This window comes from Anguilla anguilla, chromosome 6 (assembly GCF_013347855.1).
Source record: "Anguilla anguilla isolate fAngAng1 chromosome 6, fAngAng1.pri, whole genome shotgun sequence".
Taxonomy (NCBI): domain Eukaryota; kingdom Metazoa; phylum Chordata; class Actinopteri; order Anguilliformes; family Anguillidae; genus Anguilla; species Anguilla anguilla.
In genome coordinates, this window is record NC_049206.1 from 13,619,638 (window position 1) to 13,638,266 (window position 18,629).

The 18,629-nt window shown below is 48.0% G+C and overlaps 1 protein-coding gene across 3 annotated transcripts; it reads right to left on the reverse strand.

The window, feature by feature from the left end:
* Window positions 1-245: 245 nt before the first annotated feature.
* Window positions 246-17,864, reverse strand: LOC118229888 (ral guanine nucleotide dissociation stimulator-like 1). Of its 3 annotated transcripts, none has more exons than XM_035422384.1 (18): window positions 17,627-17,864; window positions 8,942-9,052; window positions 8,184-8,392; window positions 7,694-7,750; window positions 7,060-7,253; window positions 6,791-6,915; window positions 6,081-6,299; window positions 5,657-5,760; window positions 5,260-5,344; window positions 5,077-5,166; window positions 3,809-3,895; window positions 3,664-3,696; window positions 3,393-3,514; window positions 2,924-3,013; window positions 2,643-2,820; window positions 2,306-2,554; window positions 1,841-1,955; window positions 246-1,433 (listed from the first exon to the last, which is right to left on the reverse strand). In XM_035422384.1, exons 1-18 carry the CDS (start codon window positions 17,756-17,758, stop codon window positions 1,246-1,248), a joined length of 2,388 nt encoding a protein of 795 aa, XP_035278275.1. In that variant the 5' UTR covers window positions 17,759-17,864; the 3' UTR covers window positions 246-1,245. The 3 variants fall into 3 exon arrangements, with proteins under 3 accessions (XP_035278275.1, XP_035278274.1, XP_035278276.1); XM_035422383.1 differs by having other exon boundaries at window positions 3,664-3,699; XM_035422385.1 differs by lacking the exon at window positions 17,627-17,864 and adding an exon at window positions 11,595-11,837 and having other exon boundaries at window positions 3,664-3,699.
* Window positions 17,865-18,629: the final 765 nt, after the last annotated feature.

The window sequence follows — 18,629 nt, forward strand, 5'->3', positions numbered from 1 at the left end:
ATGAGTCATTGCAATTCAATATCAATCTGGGTAACTGGAGTCTGAGTCAACATGCGTGTATGAGAATGAGTTAGTGTGTCCGGGAATCGGAGTGAATGCCTTTGTGAATTTGAGAAAGAAACTATACCTGCCAGTGGTTGTTTTCAACGGAGATATGACTCAATGTGTGAAAACCGCTACGGAAACCTTAACGAGGGTAACAAAAAAAAAAACACTTGTAATAAAAACTCCATACCTTTTTACAGTCCCCTTGTCTACATTAATTTTTATTTTAGTCTTCGCTGTTACAATATTAATGATGTACATACAAAAAACAATACATTTAATATTGTAATGACATAAAGGGGGGGTAGGGCACAGTAGGTCCTCAATATTAGTGAGAACCCAGCTGCTTCCTGTGCCCTTCACTAGGAAGTACAACCCTATTGGTACCAGCCTTCCAATAAAAAAGAAACTAAATATGTGAGACAGGGTAATACACCAATAGGAAAGGGGGAGTAAATACCATGGACTACTTGAAGCCAATCAGAATGTATTGATAGCAACATTCATCACACAGCTGTCTTCACTGTCCACAATGTTGCAGAAAGGGAAGGAGACTGCGTGACCTCAAACCCCAGGACACTGATGCAAAAGGTGTCGACTAAGACAAGGGTGAAAAGAGCGTCGTCGTTCTCTTCTTGTGTTCCGTCGCTGTCACTGAAGAAATGAATACAAAGGTGGAAGCATGCATACAAATGTTGCTGGTGGAAAAAGGCAAGTCTACGTGTGCACAACACCCCCAGCACAGGGGACGCTAACAGACTTCAATCTATTGCTCAGTTCTGCAGACAGGATCATCCGCACGGCACACAGGGGGTGGGGGTCAAGGGGACATGGAAGAAAGGAGGTTCAGAGCAGGAACCCAGGCCCGCATATGGAGTTAAGAAGGGGCTGCTTTATTCACGGCTGTCAAGTTGACCCGGCAACTGCAGATTCACTAACATTTATATCAGGTTAGACCAGGCAGTGCAGTTCCATATTACACAAATGCATTCATCTAAACATCTGTGTCTAGAGGCCGCCTGCCCAAATGACATAAGGATCAGTGGATCTGCGCAGCGTCTGCTCTAAACTCATCTATGAATAAGGGGGAGAGTCCGCCAGCTCCAGGGCCCTTTTTGCTTCACCCTCCACCATTCACCCTGGAAGCCCCGCTGCGCGCCCGGCGCCCTGCCCCTTGCCCCGCGCAGGAAGGGGGGGGGGTCACAGCGTGACCTTGCTGAGTCTCTGCGGCAGGCTGCTGCGCTGCTGTGCGCACGGGAGGGCGGGGCCACAGCGGCTGCGCAGCTGGACCGGCCGGCCGGGGGACCCGCGCAGACGCAGCAGGAAGTGGAAGTTGGCCGAGGTGCACATGGCGTAGAAGACGTTGGCATTGTCCGGTATGACCAGCTCTGGGAGGGGGACACAGGATGTATGTGAGAGAGACGGTAAGTTCATTGCAGTTTTTTTTTTACCTCATCTGCTTGCAATTTGGAGGTTCAGGCCTGAACCTGGTTCAGGTTTTCACTCTTTTCTGCTACTCTGTAAGGTGTCATTTTGAGTTTTCTGTTAAAAGTACTATACAAATAAAATTGATTTGATTTGATTAGACTTGACAACAGAGAACCCCCACCTCTTCAGACTGTATCTTTGCTCAGATTTCCCTCTCCAAACACTTTGTGATTCCTGTTGCAGCATTTCAATTTTTTTCTACTTTTAGACTGAAGAGAGTTTTAATGATGCTGTGTTGAGTTTACGGAGGGTAAGATAAGATGGGGAAAGAGAGGGAGAACAGGGACAGGGTTACAGAGCTCTGTACCTCTCTCCTCTGAGATGACCTGCACCAGCTCATATTTGTCCGTTGGCTCCCCCTGCAGGTGGTGTTTGGTCATGGCCCGGGAGATGACAGCGGGTGTCTTATCCTGGCTGGTCAGCTGAGGAGAGGACACAGGGAAGATTACACTAACCTCAAACACAAGTAACCAGTCCACAGAGCACTGTCCATTCTACTATTATAAAACATAAGTGCCCTTACTCATTATAACCTGTCAATACACCATTACTCATACTCATAGCCAAAATATCTACTGGATATGTTCATAACCAGTAGATATATAAACACTTATTATACTCTCACTCATATTCATAACCAGCAAATACCCGCACACATGCTTATGAGCAGCAGATACACTCTCACATACTCATAACCAGTAGATACACTCTTACATACTCATAACCAGCAGCCATGTCCATACCCAGAGGACACACTCTCATGCTCACTCACCACCATGCTCTTGTAGAGGTTTCCGTTGCTGTGTTCCAAGCTGACCCGGATGAGGCAGGCGTCCCGGTCCTGGGTGTTGTATGCGGGGGGGAGCCTTGGTGAGACGGGGGAGGAGGGGGAGGAGGAGGAGGAAGAGGAAGGAGAAGAAGGAGAGGAAGGAGAGGAAGGAGCCGCTGGCAAGCTGGCTGGTAATAAAGATGCATCCATACGGGAGAGTGGGCAGCAGGGGGCTGAGGCACAATCTGATGGCTGAGACACAAAACACAGTTGCAGGATTTTATTGTTTTTTTTGCTGTTAATTCATCCTGATATTATTATTATTATTATTATGTACTACCTTCTGTGTGCCATCGGGGGTTTGCATGGGTGTCTGAGCTTCACTGTCCGACGGGCCGGAGTCGTTCGATGACACGCTGACAGAGTCCATGCTCTCCCCTGAGCTACCAGCAGGGGGCGAACGTGGGCTGTCTTTCACTGGGGAGCTGACTGCAGGAGAATCTGCGCCCAGGAACAGCCTGTCCACAGAAAGCAGGATGCGTTCGAGACAAACGGACATCATGTATGACGGACTTCACGTACGACATCGATATATTCAGGAAGAGCAGCAGCGGCACTCACAGACTCAGCCTCTTCACCATGCTCTGGCAGGCTTTAGGGGAGGTGGGAGTGCTCTCTGCCACGGCTTCTATCTCACAGGACAGGGCGTAGCTGGCAGGAGAGGTTTACAGTGACACGCATCAACATCGTACACAGTGCAAATACATGTGAGAAGCAGGAACCAGGACAGAGATGGAGCGAGAGAGAGAGAGAGAGAGAGAGTGATTGGGGAAGGTCATTCCAGTAAGACTGACTTGTTCCTTTACTGAACACACAACAACATTCACCATCAGATAAAAACAAGGACTTTCCAAAATACCATTGTTAATTGTCCCCCTTAAAAAAATAAACAGTAATTGTAAAAATAAAAACTGCTCTGTACAATCACATAAGACAGAAGACAAAATCAGCCTCAGCGCCAACACCTACTAACTGAAATCACCCTCAGACCGATGGGGAAAGGACAGAAACACACAGGAAGTGAATGTACCTCTCCTCCTCGCTGTACTGTGGCTGGCTTTTGAACCATCGCAGGAAGGCAGGGTCAGGGGTCAGACAATAGCTGTTGCAGGCTGACTGGAGCAGCTTGATCTGAGCAATCACCTCAAACTCCTGCAGTCAGCAAGAGACATAGAGATTAAGCAATCCTGAAATATACATGCTCAGTGTAGTCAACGCAGTGATTGGTGGGATTTTGGACATGCATCAGTCAGGTGAGACGGGAGAGACAGCATTGTATCAACACGGAATGTGAAACTCACCCTGCGTCTTTTCTCAAAGTTTATCAGACCACCCTGCTCGAGAGAAAGAGAAAGAGAAAAACAGTGATACACTGAACTCACACACTGCTTCAGAATTACAGCTTGTAGACTATCTCTGACAGGCAGACAGGAAGTAGATGCTTACTTCCACCAGGTCAGGCAGCGCCGTGTCCAGCATGGTCAGGTCTGTCAGGAAGGTGCCCAGGTAGGGTATGGTACCCTGCATCGCACCCTGCGGCAGGAAAGAGAGGCTGACCACTTCCTGCTTTCGCCAGCAGCCCTCAAAAACACTCACATGTTCCACATCTATCTATTCCTATCTCAGTTTATATCAATTTCTGACCAATTCAGTTCACTGGTGTGCCAAACTGCACCTTCATTTTCCAAAAACATGCAGGCATTGCTCCAATGAACAATAAGGTCATTTTTTCTTAAAAGACTCATCAGCCATATTACAAACCCTGAGCATACTTCAGGTATGAAATGTTTATTATCATGTTTTACCTCGCAGAAGTCAGTTCCATATCTAACTTCCATAAAGGAATTCTGGAGTTTCATTCCTGAAGATGAACAGGTCCCTGGTGCCCCCATTTGAGTCACATGTTAAAAACTCTGTCTGCTAACACTAGCTTTTCCCTAATGGCCTATCCTTGTTTTTGTCTCCCTCTCCCACCAGTGGGGTGCCGGCCCTGAGTCCTGACCTCTTAAACCTGTTGTCTGACCCATCACTCAGTCCAAGCCTGCCCGCCCGCTTCCCCCCAGAAGCCCCGCCTCCAGCACGCCACACGCAGCCAACCTGATTTAGACTGTTCAGGAGTATTTACTTGACCATGCTGGTCACGGTGAACCCACACACTGAGCCAGTCAGAGGAGGATGGGCTCCCCCCCTCCCGTCTGGGTCCTCCCAAAGTTTATCTGTATATGCCACTGAGGGAGCTTTCATCCTAGGCAGGGTGCAAATTACAGGGGGTTTTGGGGGGGTCTAACGCCCCTATTGAGAATTTAACCACCCTGATGGAACTAAAAACAAAAGGCTAGCAGGTTCAAAGTCTTTTTTTTACATAAACTACAGAATTCAAATAGTAAATATTCAAATGCACTTCCCCAGCCCTGCAGGAAGTAAAACTGTGCTGCAATTTCACACACCCCTACGATGGGTCATACCATTTCTTAACCATTCAGATTTCTCCCCAAGAGACCTGAGCTTCCGTGGACTGCAATCTCGACCACTCCCCCACACCCCCCCCCCCCAAAGTCAGAGTGTAATTCGAACCCGGGCCTTGGCTTTCATTCGTGTTTTAGGCCCAGTGTATGCTGTGAAGCGTATTGCGACAAACCGTTTGGAGAATACCCACATGAATACATTCTGACTTGATTGTATTACGCCGTTTCCTGCCGACTGCAGCGTCTCACCATGTCTTTCTGCAGCTGCAGCCTTTTCTGGGTGCGTTTCTGCAGCTCCTTGGCGCAGCTCTCCAGACTGGCGAACTTGGAGGTGCCCTCCTGCAGGTGGGCGAAAGGCGAACGCGCGGGGCGTGAGTGTACCTGCGGTCAACCCGAGCACCAGCGTTTCACAACCGCAACCACGGTCCTCACCTTCATCAGCAGCTCTCTACTGGTCAGGTGGTTGCTGTGATCTGAGAAGATGTCTGAAAGCTCCTCAAAAGTCTGCAGGCTGTCTCTAAAGAAGGACAGGGAGGGAGAGAGAGAGAATGAGAGAGACGGAGAGAGAGAGAAAAGAGAAAGAGATGGAGGCCAAGGGAGCATTTAAAAAGACTGACATGCAAAGCCATTTAAAAACAAGTTTGACTGATTACTCACAATAGGCTATCACACTCATGTTCCACCAGAAATATACCTACATCCCTACATGTTCTAAGACAGACACATAGACCCACTCACTGAGAGACACGCTCACGCTAACTGACTAGCAGAGAGATCCACTGACCAGCTGGAACACAGGGCTAACAGACTCGCAGATGGACAGACTCACTTGTGTACACAGGCCCAGGCCTTCTTCAGACGGTACAGAGGATTGGACTGCAGAGCAGAAATGATGGCTCTGAGGGAGGAGAAGTTCTTGCGGATACGACACTCCTGGGAACACAGTCACAGACAGACCAATGACATCACACACAATGCAGCTAATGAGCTTTAATCCACATCCTGCAGGCGAGGGGTACAAATGCGTTTCTGCCCCCAAATTCGTCGACCTGCGTCGCGGCTACAAGGCTACGTTGAGTCATGACGTGACCACTTTTCCACCTATAACAGATCAGTGTTTTGTACTCATCGAATTACCAACATCAAAAAACTTTCATTTCACTCGACGTCATATCGACCTCCATGATCGTCGTTGATTGGACGTCTAACCAACGGCGTAATGTTTGGTGTGCGCGTGGGCGGGGACAGGTTACCTCAGCGACGTCGATCCAGCGCTGGATGACCCGCGCCCGCTGGTGGGGGCGGAGCTGGCGCCGGCGCAGCGCGGTGCTGACCACGCAGGCGGTGACCGCGTTGAACTGCGTCACGGTCGCGCGGATGGTGGGCACCGCCTGCTTGTTCCGCTGCTTGCGGTCGCGCTGGGACCAGATGGACCCCAAACACTGATGAGGGATCACCTTCTTGAACAGAGCCTGAGAGAGGGAGGTAAAGTCAGGGACATGCGTCCACCCTCTTTATTGCCTTGTTTTGCCCCTTTTTCTCTCCATTTTGGAACACCTACTCGTGTTCATCAGTGCTCATAGCCTCTGCTAGTGATTTAGGAAAGCGCAGACAAGTATGTGCCCTCCCCTGAAACATCACGTCAACTGCTTCTTATTATCACACTAGAGAACAGAAGGTGAGCTTGAACAGATATGAGCTGGAGGAAGACTCTTCATGCACAGCTCAACAGGCAGACGTGTGTGATTGACCAGCTGGGGTCGCTGGTGCACAATGAGAGGCATCCCAGCTGACTGAAACCCTTCCTCTCCTTGTTGACAACAGATCAATTGTGCGTTGCCCCACTGCTGGCCGCAGTCGGCACTGGCATGGTCTGAGTTTGAGTTACCCAGCAGCCCCTGCAATCCACTGTTTTAACCACCCAGTCCAATTAACCTTCAATCCTCTCAGCCCCGCCCCTCACCGCGTCCATGTAGGTCAGCTGCTCCGCAACCAGATCGGCTTCAAACGACAGGAAGTCCTCCTGAAGCTCGATTTCCACTTCCTCTTCCTCCCCAAGGCAGAAGGGACTATTGCCATGGAAACCACCTACATCAAGGCATACAGAATTATATCTTTAGAAAAAGAAAGACTCAGGTCTGAGAATTCACCCAGGCAGAATCACACCAAAGACAGGGCAGGAGACACGTTAGACACGCGGAGAGAGCAGGAAACGGGTCACCCAACACCCACCCTCGGCCTCGAGCTCCACGCTGTGCTGGGCCTGCAGCTGCTCCAGCAGCGTCTGAGCCTTGCGCAGGGGCTCTGAACCCGGCAGCGCCCTCTGCAGGAACTCCAGGACCCTGCGCAGGCTGGGGTACGAGGGCGGCTCCTGGAAGTCCTCGGGGCACTGATCCAGCCAGGCTCGCAGGATGGAGGCCAGGGCGCTGACACAGGACAGACACACAAGCGTGAAGCGCAACAGCACAGCCCATGTGACAGTTAGCTCACACAAGAACAAGGTCCTCCTCAACCTGGGAATCAGGTCTGCACTGCAGCTCCTCTATTCCATCAATCATTTACACCCTACACACCCTAATAGGCAAACACATTAGCTAAAACAAAAGCTTTGCTTACTTTCTGCATGACAGTATGTGCCACCACATATGCATGTACAGTACATAGTGTCAATCTATCAATCTGAAATAAGGACTGTTTCACAAACATATTGTGTGGTTTTTTAGTAAAATATGTATTAAATAAATACTAAATACATGCACAGATCCAAGCTTGTAAACCAAAGAACTAATTTATTTGTTCAGATTCATGACTACAGAGCTGGGACACATGCAGGGCTGAGAACAGGGCTGTGTGTCGTTGTTCTTACTTGCGAACATTTCCCCTGGCATCACAGGCTCCGTCACTGTCCCCTACCCTCTCATACCTGTGATGGAGGTAAAGCACAAAAAGCCCACTGTGAATGACCACACATTACCCAAGGCCATGTTAAAAAATGCAGTTACATACAACATACATGCGTACTTGGTAGTACACGCTGCATCCTTGTGAATATGCACCATTAAATATGCAAGTGCTTGATTCACACGAAATATGTGTGCATTTTTATGTCATTGCCCTGCCGAGAACTTTGACCTCCACACAGTTTGAGTTCATTAATGAACTTCCTAATGCACTTAAAAAGAGGCTTTCAGTCCTTGAATACTTAAGTTTTGGAACAGTATTTGATCATTCAGCCACCAACCTCCAATCACCCTTGCATGCATTTTGGAACATGACCAGAGTTTTTTGCAGTCAGGTTGCAGGGCCCGTGCTGGCTGCTGAAAGAGCATGCTCAGGGCCTGATGGGGAGCGCATACCTGGCGAACAGCAGGTCGAGCACAGTCTCGGTGCTGGCGAAGGTGCGGTACGTGTACAGGAAGATGCTCGTGTAGGTGAGGTCGTTGTCCGCGAAGGCGGTGAGCAGCGTCTCCACCAGCCGCCGCTGGGTCCCCGCACGGATGCTGCGGATCTTACAGGTCTCCAGCTGGCTGACCGTGTGGCCGGGGGGCAGCCGGTCGTTCTCCACCTGGGGGTGGGGGTTTAGAACAAGATGAGGGGTAGAAAACCCCATGCCCAGAAATTCTGTAGCCTATTGCCACTGCCCTGACTACAGCTGCACCTTGAGTCGACATGACTGCAGCAACCACAGCCACAGGAGAGATGTGTACAGCTGTTTAGAGTGTGTGTATGTGCGTGTGTGTGTGTGTGTGTGAGAGAGAGAGAGAGAGAGAGAGAGAGAAACAGAGAGAGAGAGAAAGAGCGAGGGAGAGGGATAAAGAGGGATACAGGAGAAAACACAGCCTTTGGTGCTGCTAGCAAGCTAGGACAGGAAGTGTTACAATCTGCTTTCAATCACACAGCGCCCCCCACCCCTCCACTCCCTTTCTGACACAGAGAAGGAGGAGAGCAGAAGAGAATAGTACTCTCCCTGGGTGTAGTCTGCCTCAGACTTCCTCACCAGTGAGAGCAATGCGCTGAGTGGTATCTTAAAAACCACCCTCAACGCACTGTGCTCATGCCTGAGTGTGTATATATATATGTGTGTGTATCATATCCGTGCGCATGCTCATCTTACCCCCAGCCATCTTGCCCCTTTGTTGGCAGCCTGCTGGATCTGGACTCTCTTCAGTGTCACGTTGTAAATGGCCCCGTCCTCCACTTCCTCCCCCCAGTCCTGCACCGAGCTCTGCGGGGGAACGTAAAACGTTACAACACACCTTGCTGCATCCTAAAAGAGGAAGAGCCAATGGCACGGCACTTAGTTTCTGACAATACATGCAATCTCTTGATAAAGTGGAATGGATATGTGACTGAGATGGATAGTGGCGGGAGCAGGTAAGCAGCAGTCTGGGAGAGAACAGGCTGAGGCCAGGCCAATAGCAGAAAAATGAATTATAGACAAAAACTGTTATTCTCAATGAACTGACACCAAGCCTTCAAATTGCCTTCAGGCTTTGGTTGAATTGACCTGTTCAAACTACTGAGGGTGATACAAATAGAAACATAAATATTGAAATTGATTTGTCGCAAGCACTATTGATACAGTTGGTCAACTGCAAACAAACATTGATGTTCTGACTGACATAGCAATTCTGCTCATTGGGGCTTCTGAATGGCTCTGTCAGTAGGGTGCTTCGATTCAATGTCATGACTAAACTGTAAGCAGGGATCTACACCCCTGGGACATAGCTGACCCTGTCCAATTAGAGCAGGATGGGCCACAGTCTGCAGGGTTTTTCTATCAATGCATCAGCACCCTGTTCGCCAGGTGTCAAACTGTGCTAACTGCTAACTCTCCTGTGCCCCACTGTGTGGTGTGTAGTGTGGAAAAACCATCACTGGCTGCCAGGTGAGTGCACGTGCAGCAGTGGTTCTTGCACATGTGCATGAGGCACAGCTGTGGCCTGAGATCATGGCATAACACAAGATTCCAACTAACGGAATATATGAGGACATGAGGGAAATATGAGGAAAGGGGACATTTTAAAACACGAATAAACATAAACTGATTCAGATATGTGAAACCCACTGTAAACCTGATAATTAAACTAAATAATGCTAATAGAAAGCAACTTTCCAGCTGTCATCCACTCATGTGTATAATGCGGAGAGACCATGTATAAGTGCATTTTGGCATTTGCACATACAGTCTCATGTGTTTTGTATCGTGTGATTTAGTCCAGTATGTGCTTAGTATAGTGGGGGCTCACCACACATGCTAATTTTCCATCTAGCGAAGCTCTCAATTAACTATATTTGACTGAACCGCTAAATTGAATTGTATTTAACATTACTTAACCTCTATTGACAAATGTAGCTTCTGATAGCTATTTCTATTAATTTCACCAATTTTTACAAATATGAGATACAAATAGGCTTTATACAGACAGATACAATATAACTTTACTGGTTTAAGATCATTGCTGAATCGGGACCTTGTACATTTACACCAAATTAGTGGCTCCCCAAAATTTGTGAGGCACATGCTAGCTAAAATATCCTGCATTAACAGCTGCATAAGTACCAAAACACACCTCTCACAGCACATACGTGACACAAATTATTGAAATGTTGTCTAAATATAATTTCAGGAACATCGTCAGCTCAAACAAATGTAATACAAGTAAGACATGTTAAAACAAACATAGGCATGCCTCTAGGAACACGTTTGGGACATACCCCATGATTAAATTGGATTAAATTAGATTAGATTAGATTGTCCTTTATTAATCCCAGAGGGGAATTATAGATGACAGCATAAATCATGCCAAGCCCACAGTTTTCACAGGCTCACAGCGTGTTCTTGCTGGTGCATTGATCCTTGTTTCTCAAAACAAATTTAGTAGCTGCTAACTCACACTGCGCTGAGGGCTGTCCTTGTGACTGAGAGGGTAAAGGCACAGATATTTAGAAATAAAAAGGTAGTGAAAACATTCCAGGGAAAAAATAGCACTGCATTTACTAATTAAATACAGGCCTGAGGGTGCTCTTCAGGAGCTACAGGCTAGTAACAAATCAATTCCACACTCCGTTGGCTATTGTACACCGGCAACACGACAAAATAATCACGTTATTAATTCCATATTTTTATGAAATGTGTAACGTTCAGTGTGTTTGTCCCAACAGAAATCCCTGACACTTTTTTCCCAAGTAAAATAAAACAACTCTTACTCCTAAAGATAGGAGGGAGTCTTCCTGTTTAAAATATCGTTTGAACCTTCAAGCGTGACTGAGAGAAGTGGTCAAGTGAAAAAAGGCCTTCAGGAGGACTCTGCAGACAACAACAACGTCAAGTCTTAAGGAATCTGCTTTGTTGTGCGCCAGTAAACAGCGACAGTATGCTTTGCAAGTGAACGCGGCGCTTCCCCATCATAGCTCTGGCTCTGCGCCGCGAAACAAAAGTTTCTGTTGTGCAATCGTCTCATCTTTGTCGCTTCGACCAGAAAACATCTCAAAACGTAGGTCAAGCAAACTGGTAGTAGTTTAAATCATAATTGCACATTAAACGTTTAGAAGTACATAATTACACGACCAATCGAAGCAGAATTACAAAAAAAGTTTATGTAACCCATCCTCCAACCCCTTCCATTCTTTCCCTTCATCCGCTACTTTCCCAAACTATTACCCCCTCCTCCCACTCACGTTGTCCTCTCTGACAGAAAGCAAGCCATTACGCAATATTAACTTTAATGGGCGATCGCATTATATGCTATAAGCGTTAGTTTTACCATTTTTATCTGCCCTGGCGAATTTCATGATCAGCTTGTTTCTCGTGGTCCGCTAGCTGCATCTTCATAGTTGACCAAGATAAGAACTTTTAGTTCTGTCTGAGCAACAAACAGCATCCACCAAAAAACTGTCCACTTTTGTAAATCTCTTCTACACCGCCACACAGACAAAATCCGTCACAGCTCTGGAGCCCTTTGCTTTTTTTAGTCACTCCTCCCTCTTTCTTTCAGAATCCTCTCTTTTTTCATTCAGTCTCCGGTCCTGAATCACCCAACTCCGCCTCGCTGCACTCCCCATCGCCTAGTGGAGTTTAGAGAATGTTTATAGAGTTCGGAGTTATCGCTGGAAATTCATATTAAGATTGCGTTTTTTTGTTTGATTCTCAGAAGCTCTACATCAGCGTTAGTATCATTGTGAGTGCAGCCATTTGATAATCCAAGTTTTGTGTCCTGTCCAGCAGCACACAATGCATTATTTGTGAGATCTTAACAGCTTAACAACTGACCATAAATGTGTGACTGTGTCAGAGTGAACATGGATGCACATTATTTTTGTGATGCATGCAGTGTTAAATTGCTGTAGTAATGTCCACAGGGGAAATAAACAGACATTATCTGACAGCTTGGTCCATCTCTCCTGACACCAGTTGAAAAGACTTAAGAGTCTCTCAGAAATGAGAGTGACTCTGTGTAACTAGATGTGTTGCAACCTCTCTGCATGAGAAACAATTGTACTGACTCCAAACCACAGCTGAACAATACAATAAGGCAACAAGCTTGAGGGTTCCCTCTGTGGGTGGCAATGCTCTGTGGTCTGGTTTGGTCTGATTGTACAGCCTCTCTCTCAGCTTCAAGCAACCCACATGTAAACATACACACACACACACACACACACACACACACACTCACACCTTACACACACACACACACACACAATGATGTACCAATGGCCTGTCTGTATCAGAACAGAATTATGGGCAGTATTGACAGACCAGCAGGCAGTCAAACAGGCAGGCATTCAGCCCCCCCACCCCCTCTCTCTCTCGCCCTCTCCTTCTCTACCCTGGCCCAGGACCAGTTCCCAGAGTCCCAGTTCTCTGCCTCGCTGTGTGCATCCATCTCCATGGGGACAGGTGACCGAGATGGATCTGCATGTTATGGGAGAGGTCACGGGGCCCAGCAGTGCATGCGGACAGCCAATCTCAAGGGGAATGTGATGTCATCGTCATGCACAGCAACAACACAACCAAACATCACTGTCGCCACTAAGCTTGACTGAAATGCACGCATATAATTCTGCCGTACCATCACATACCATGCCTCAAATCTAGTGGTGGTATTTTGCTTTGATTAATATTCCATTTATAATACATTAACTTTGTAGACACTGTTATCAACAGTCACTTACAATGAAAGACAACATAAGTGCATTCACCTGAGTTATTTGAGCAATTCCACATCTGGCAAACACCATTCCCAGACCAGCTAGGATATGTGAAACATCATTAAAGCTCTAAAAGTTACCTTAGGTCACCCTAAAATCATAATTCAAATCATAGATCCATGCAGATAGCCACCTCTATATAAAACCATAAAGCGTGCTGTAACAATCCTAAAGTGATTACATAGGAAAAAAGTGCTAGGGGATGGGAATGGGTAAGGAGTCCAGAAGCTGTCTGCCTGACAGTGTTAAACAGATGGAGAGCTTCTGGAAGGATGTAGTTATGTGAGAGCAGAGCAAACAAACTATCAGCACAGAGGGTTTCATAAACACAGACTACAGAGTGTGCACTGACATAACTACAGCAACTGTGTCGACTGCATATTTATTAGAACAATACAGTGTCTGGAGAGCTCATGGATAAATGTCCAGATAATTAAAAAAAGAAAATCAACTTGTGCAGTTTGGTTAAATGAGGGCCCTGTAAAATGGCTTTACTCCCCTTTATAAATCTGAAAAGAGGCTATCATCTTTAGGACCTAATTCAATCCATGCTTGGACAACACTTCCCAGCATCCACTGCATCCCGCTGAGCCCCAGTGCTTCTGTCTGCTGACCCAGAAAAAATGGCACAGGACAAAAACAGGAGGAGCAGCCCGCTGTTTTTACCCCGCTGACGAGAAACACACATTCCAGGAAATCTCTCACTTCCTGCCACCAGTCTGTGAACTGGGCTTTACCCGCTGTCCTCATACCTGACTCTGGAAAAGTGAGACAAGCTGTGGAGAAATGTGCACACTGACTGTGGAGCAGGGGGAGAGATTTTAGTTTATATATAAACCAGCAGACTGATCCTGGAACAGGAAGAAAAGCTCAGAAGAATCTTTACACTGAGTATGGAGCAGGGAGAGAGGTTCTGTTGAGCTGGTACTGTACATACACTGGAGCAAAGAATAAGGCAGTACAGTAACTGTATAGCTATGGTCAGTGACTGGTCCGAGACCACAGGCTTTCTGTCCCCACAATGCTCACAGTTTCCAGGATAACACTACCACAAAAATAAGTACATGCCTGAGGCATCCAGCAGGGGGCACACTGTGCTGGTTCTGTCATTGAAGGAGCACGGTAACAACACTGACATGTCATTACTTTCTCTCTTGAGTGGTTCTCCAGCCAAATGTGCAACCATATATCCCACAATGCACTCACACTTAAGTGCCTCGCTCAAGGGCACAATAGGAGTGACAGCTCTCAGGATGCGAGTCGGGCTCCAGAGATGCAACCACCTCTCTAAACGGCTCCCAGAGTGAACTGCAGCAAAATGGAGACTGACTGGCTGTCACATTTCCAGCCAGAACACTCAATCAATCTCTATCTCACAGTTTCTGAATTCTGAGGTCTTATTTTTGTACTGAGAAATTGCTGTTACACAAATATTGACCTCAGGACTCTATCAAGATACCATTGCCCAAAGGGTTGTAATTCCTACATGGATCACCTGATGTGGATGTAAATACCTGCAAATTAAAGCTGGCAATCTGCACTTTAACCTCATATTCATGGTTTAATTTTAAATCCAATGTCCTGGAGCACAGAGCCAAAACAAAATAAAAATTGTGTCACTGCACTAATACTGCAGTGTACAGTACTTAACATAAATATAAAAACATCTAGCTGGACCTTGGCCCCCAGCTTCTCCTCCACTGCTCCAGATTCATGTGCAAAGCTGGGACACATGACTGGGATCACAGCAGAGGGGGATGGGGCCTCACGTTGTTCGCGGTGGATTTGCCTTACTGGCCTTACAAGCACAGGAAGGACTGAACTCTCAGACCTGTTATGTGCAGCTCAAAGACCAAAGAACCAAAGGTTCAGAGCAGTAGGGGTCCTGACTGCGCAAGCTTACGCAGATGTGCATACTCAGCACCTGCCACGCCCTACCGAACAGACACATACCAGAGCACTGGCCGCTCCAGCACTGCAACAGCCCCTCGAACAGCTGTACTGACTCTCACTGAATGTCACAATCTCACCGGAGAGACTTCTGCGCTCTTCTACATTTCACATCTAGTCCTCCTGGCGACAATAAACAAACGCATTTAATGCGTGGCTACAGAAAACCTGTGTCGGTATTTCAGGGGGTCTCAAGAGCGTAAGACCTGCAGGAACAGGCTGAGAGAAGAACAACAGAGGCTCGGTTTGGTTAGAATTTCTCCTAAATAAGCTGGCAAATAATCTCATTCCGGAAGGTCCGGAGAAAACTGACGGCTCGGTGTGACACTGACTTCTGGCCTCACTGCGCTGGCCCTGCGGTTAAAGCCATGCATGCAGCCTTGGCCCCCGGAGTTTATTGCAGTGCGCTGCAGTCATCTGCTGAGTGGGCGCTGTCCGCCTCCCCGGCTGCGGCGGCTGTGGGTCACTCTGTCCCGTCCTTCTCAGAACGCGGCGGGCGGTGCCGCGCTCTATCTGTCTTTATGGCTCCTCGGGCCAGGTGATGCGGAGCTCCCCTCGGCCGCCGAGCACCTTACGAGCTGCACTTTGTCCGCGTCGCTCGTCAGCAAGAAGCGCGGGGCAATTAAAGCGGGGTTTTATTGGCCACATCGCTGATACGCAGCTGCCCTGTTGCACAACAGGATCTCCCGAGCTTACGGGAGCGCGGTGTGCCGGTGAGAGAACGAGAGATGGAGTAAGAGAGAGGACGGAGGAATACAAGAGAGAAAGGAGGGAGGATAAGCTGCGTATCAGCTGGTGCCTGGATTATGCATTGAGTGTGTACTGGAAAGTGGAAACTGACTGCACCCCAGCTGGAGGACACATAACTGGTCACCCAGAAAGGCAGGGTTTTGGTTGGCAGGCTTGTCTCTCTCTTATCACAGAAGGATGTGCCAGGAGTAAACAAACATTACTGGTAATGCAGCCAGTGAAATGGTGGCTGATAGCATTCACATAGAGAGATTAAGGCAATGGCTTGAGGTCTAGGTCTAGGTCGCCATTCCAAATTCTGAAGAAAAAAAAAATCTGAGGGAAACAATTGGTTCAAAAAAATACTGAAACCAAGGGAAAGAGGGAGAAAAAAAAGCATAGAGGGAAAGACGGGGTCAAAATGAAAGAGAAAAATCACCAGGGCATGAGAACAAGCAGGGAGGTGGGATTGGGGGGTCGTGTGGAATTGGCTGAGATCTTCACAGTGGGTAGAAGTTCCAGGAAACGGGTGTGCTGTGGCATTCCCCTAGCTGTGCCAGGGGCAGAGCAGCAGCCAGGGATGGCAGACTGTGGGAGATCCCCGGCTGTCTGAACAGCACTTCTGGGAACAATGATCGGAAACTGTCACGGTCTCTCCCCAGCACACACATCAACCAGGATGTCTGATAAGCACCGGGCTTACCAAGGGCATAAAAGTGCACATATGCACACATCGGCCACTCTTTCTCTCTCTCATACATACACATCCACGCGTACGCACACACACTCACACATACACACACGCACACATAAACTCACAACACATACATCCACGCACACGCACAGATACACCGGCAAACACACACACAAGCAAAGAGAGAGTCTATGTTTCAATGCAGCACAGTATGTCTGACACAGAAACACAATGCACAAAAAGAACAGCGCTAGCTTTTCCCTGGCTGAGTTCAAGAAATTCACTATATGGGAGTCATAGGGAATATGTAACATGGAGACAGTCCTTCAGGTGACTTGGGTCTTTGAACAGAACTGCTTGACTGGGAACAGAAACAAGAGGGAACAGTGCACTCAACAGACCTCCCCACCCTAGCCCAAACCTGTCCTTCCACCTCAGCAACATCTCCCCCTGTCCTTCTTCACTTACTGTAGTTTCGGAACCTGCTGTACACTCACCAAACCATTACTCATCCAATTTAGCTTGGTACCCCTCGGCAGCCACCACTGCACCGGGCCCTGCTGTGGGCACACAGGATGTGCGCTTCAGCTAGCAGGGCCTGTCATGCTGAACTGTGCTCCTCCGTACTGCTCAGAACAGCAGTTTTCCTCCTCAGTCAAGGTCCACAGCGACTGTGCTCAGGACAGTTACATAAATAGCATAACAAGACAATGAACGCTGCACATGCTCCCGCACCATCCTCCTAATGGGGACACAAGCACACGTACGCACACACACACGCACACCTGCACACATACACACACACACACACACTCCTGCACTGTCCTGCTAATGGGGACACAAGAACACACACATGCACAAACGTATACACACACACACGCACTCACACAAACATGGATAAGCCGTCTAAACGATAAACCGCACTAAACAATGGAGCAGTAGCGGTAGAGAGGGAGGAGTGTCTCAGGGGAAAGCAGAGGTACAGGATAGGGCTGGTGACTCCAGCACAGAGGCATTGTGCGAGAGTTTAAACTGTGGGAAGATAAATAATGTAGCCACAGCAGTATGATCCCAGCGCACAGTCAAGAATTAAATATAATTGACAAAAAGGAGAAAGAGAGGGACACAGGCAGCGCAGGAGGCAGACAAACAGACAGACACGCAAAGGGACAGCAGCAGACTTCAGAATCTGAATTTTGAAGAGGAGGAACTGACCCAGTGGCTGGGGCTGCTGTCCGGGGAGCGGGGCTGGTATCTCTGCAGGGCCACGCCGCCCTCCCCTCCCAGCAGGCTGCCATGGGGCTCCAGGTCGTGGGGGCCAGTGGGCCAGAGCAGCAGCGAGATCATGGAGCCGGGGTGGGCGCCCGGGCGCTCCTCTGGGTCATGCTTCAGTCTGGAGCACAGGGTGAGAGTCCCAGTGCTGGCTTATCCCCTCTCTCACTCTTTCTCTCTCTCTCTCTCTCTCTCTCTCTCTCTCACTCACTCATTCCTATTGTTTCTCTCGCCCTCTGTCCTGCCCCTTCCCTCCGCCCCCCCCACCCCCCACCCCCCCACGCCCCCACGCCCCCGTGAGTGCAGAGGAGGTGGAGTAGGTGATAAACCCGCCCTCCTCTGAGTCCTGCAGTGGCTAATATCACAGACCTTTCTCAATGCTGTACGCTGTATCCATTTCTTTCGGCTTTTAGTTTCTCATTTTTTGATTGTTCCACTTGTTGGATATATTACATGTGCTGGCAAAAGAGGAGAGAAAGAAAGAGAACGAGAGAGAAAGAGAAAACGCTTTGAATGTTTTTATTGTAGGTGAATTTGTGTTATTGATAAAGCTTATGTCAGCATATGCTTTGGCAGTTTAAGTGCATCCTTGTCACGTCAATAAAGCCAGTCAAACTGAGACAGACTGAAGTAAAAGTGGTATGGAAAGAGAAAGAAAGAGTGGGAGAGAAATGTAGAGAGAGAGACAAAGAGAGCTGGTGATAAATGAGATGGCAGGCAGACTGCTTTCCTTTTTATCCCAGTGATAGGCTGCCTCCACTGTGTCAGACTCACTGGCTCCACTGAGTCCTGTACCGAGTCCCTGCTCTATTGGAGGGGGATACAAACAGGAATCACAGCAGCTGTAGAGCATACTGTTATATTCCTCAAAACCCAATGCCCACACTCCTCACACCCCATACGCAAATAGATATATAGCAACACACTTTCTCACTGTCAAATAAAA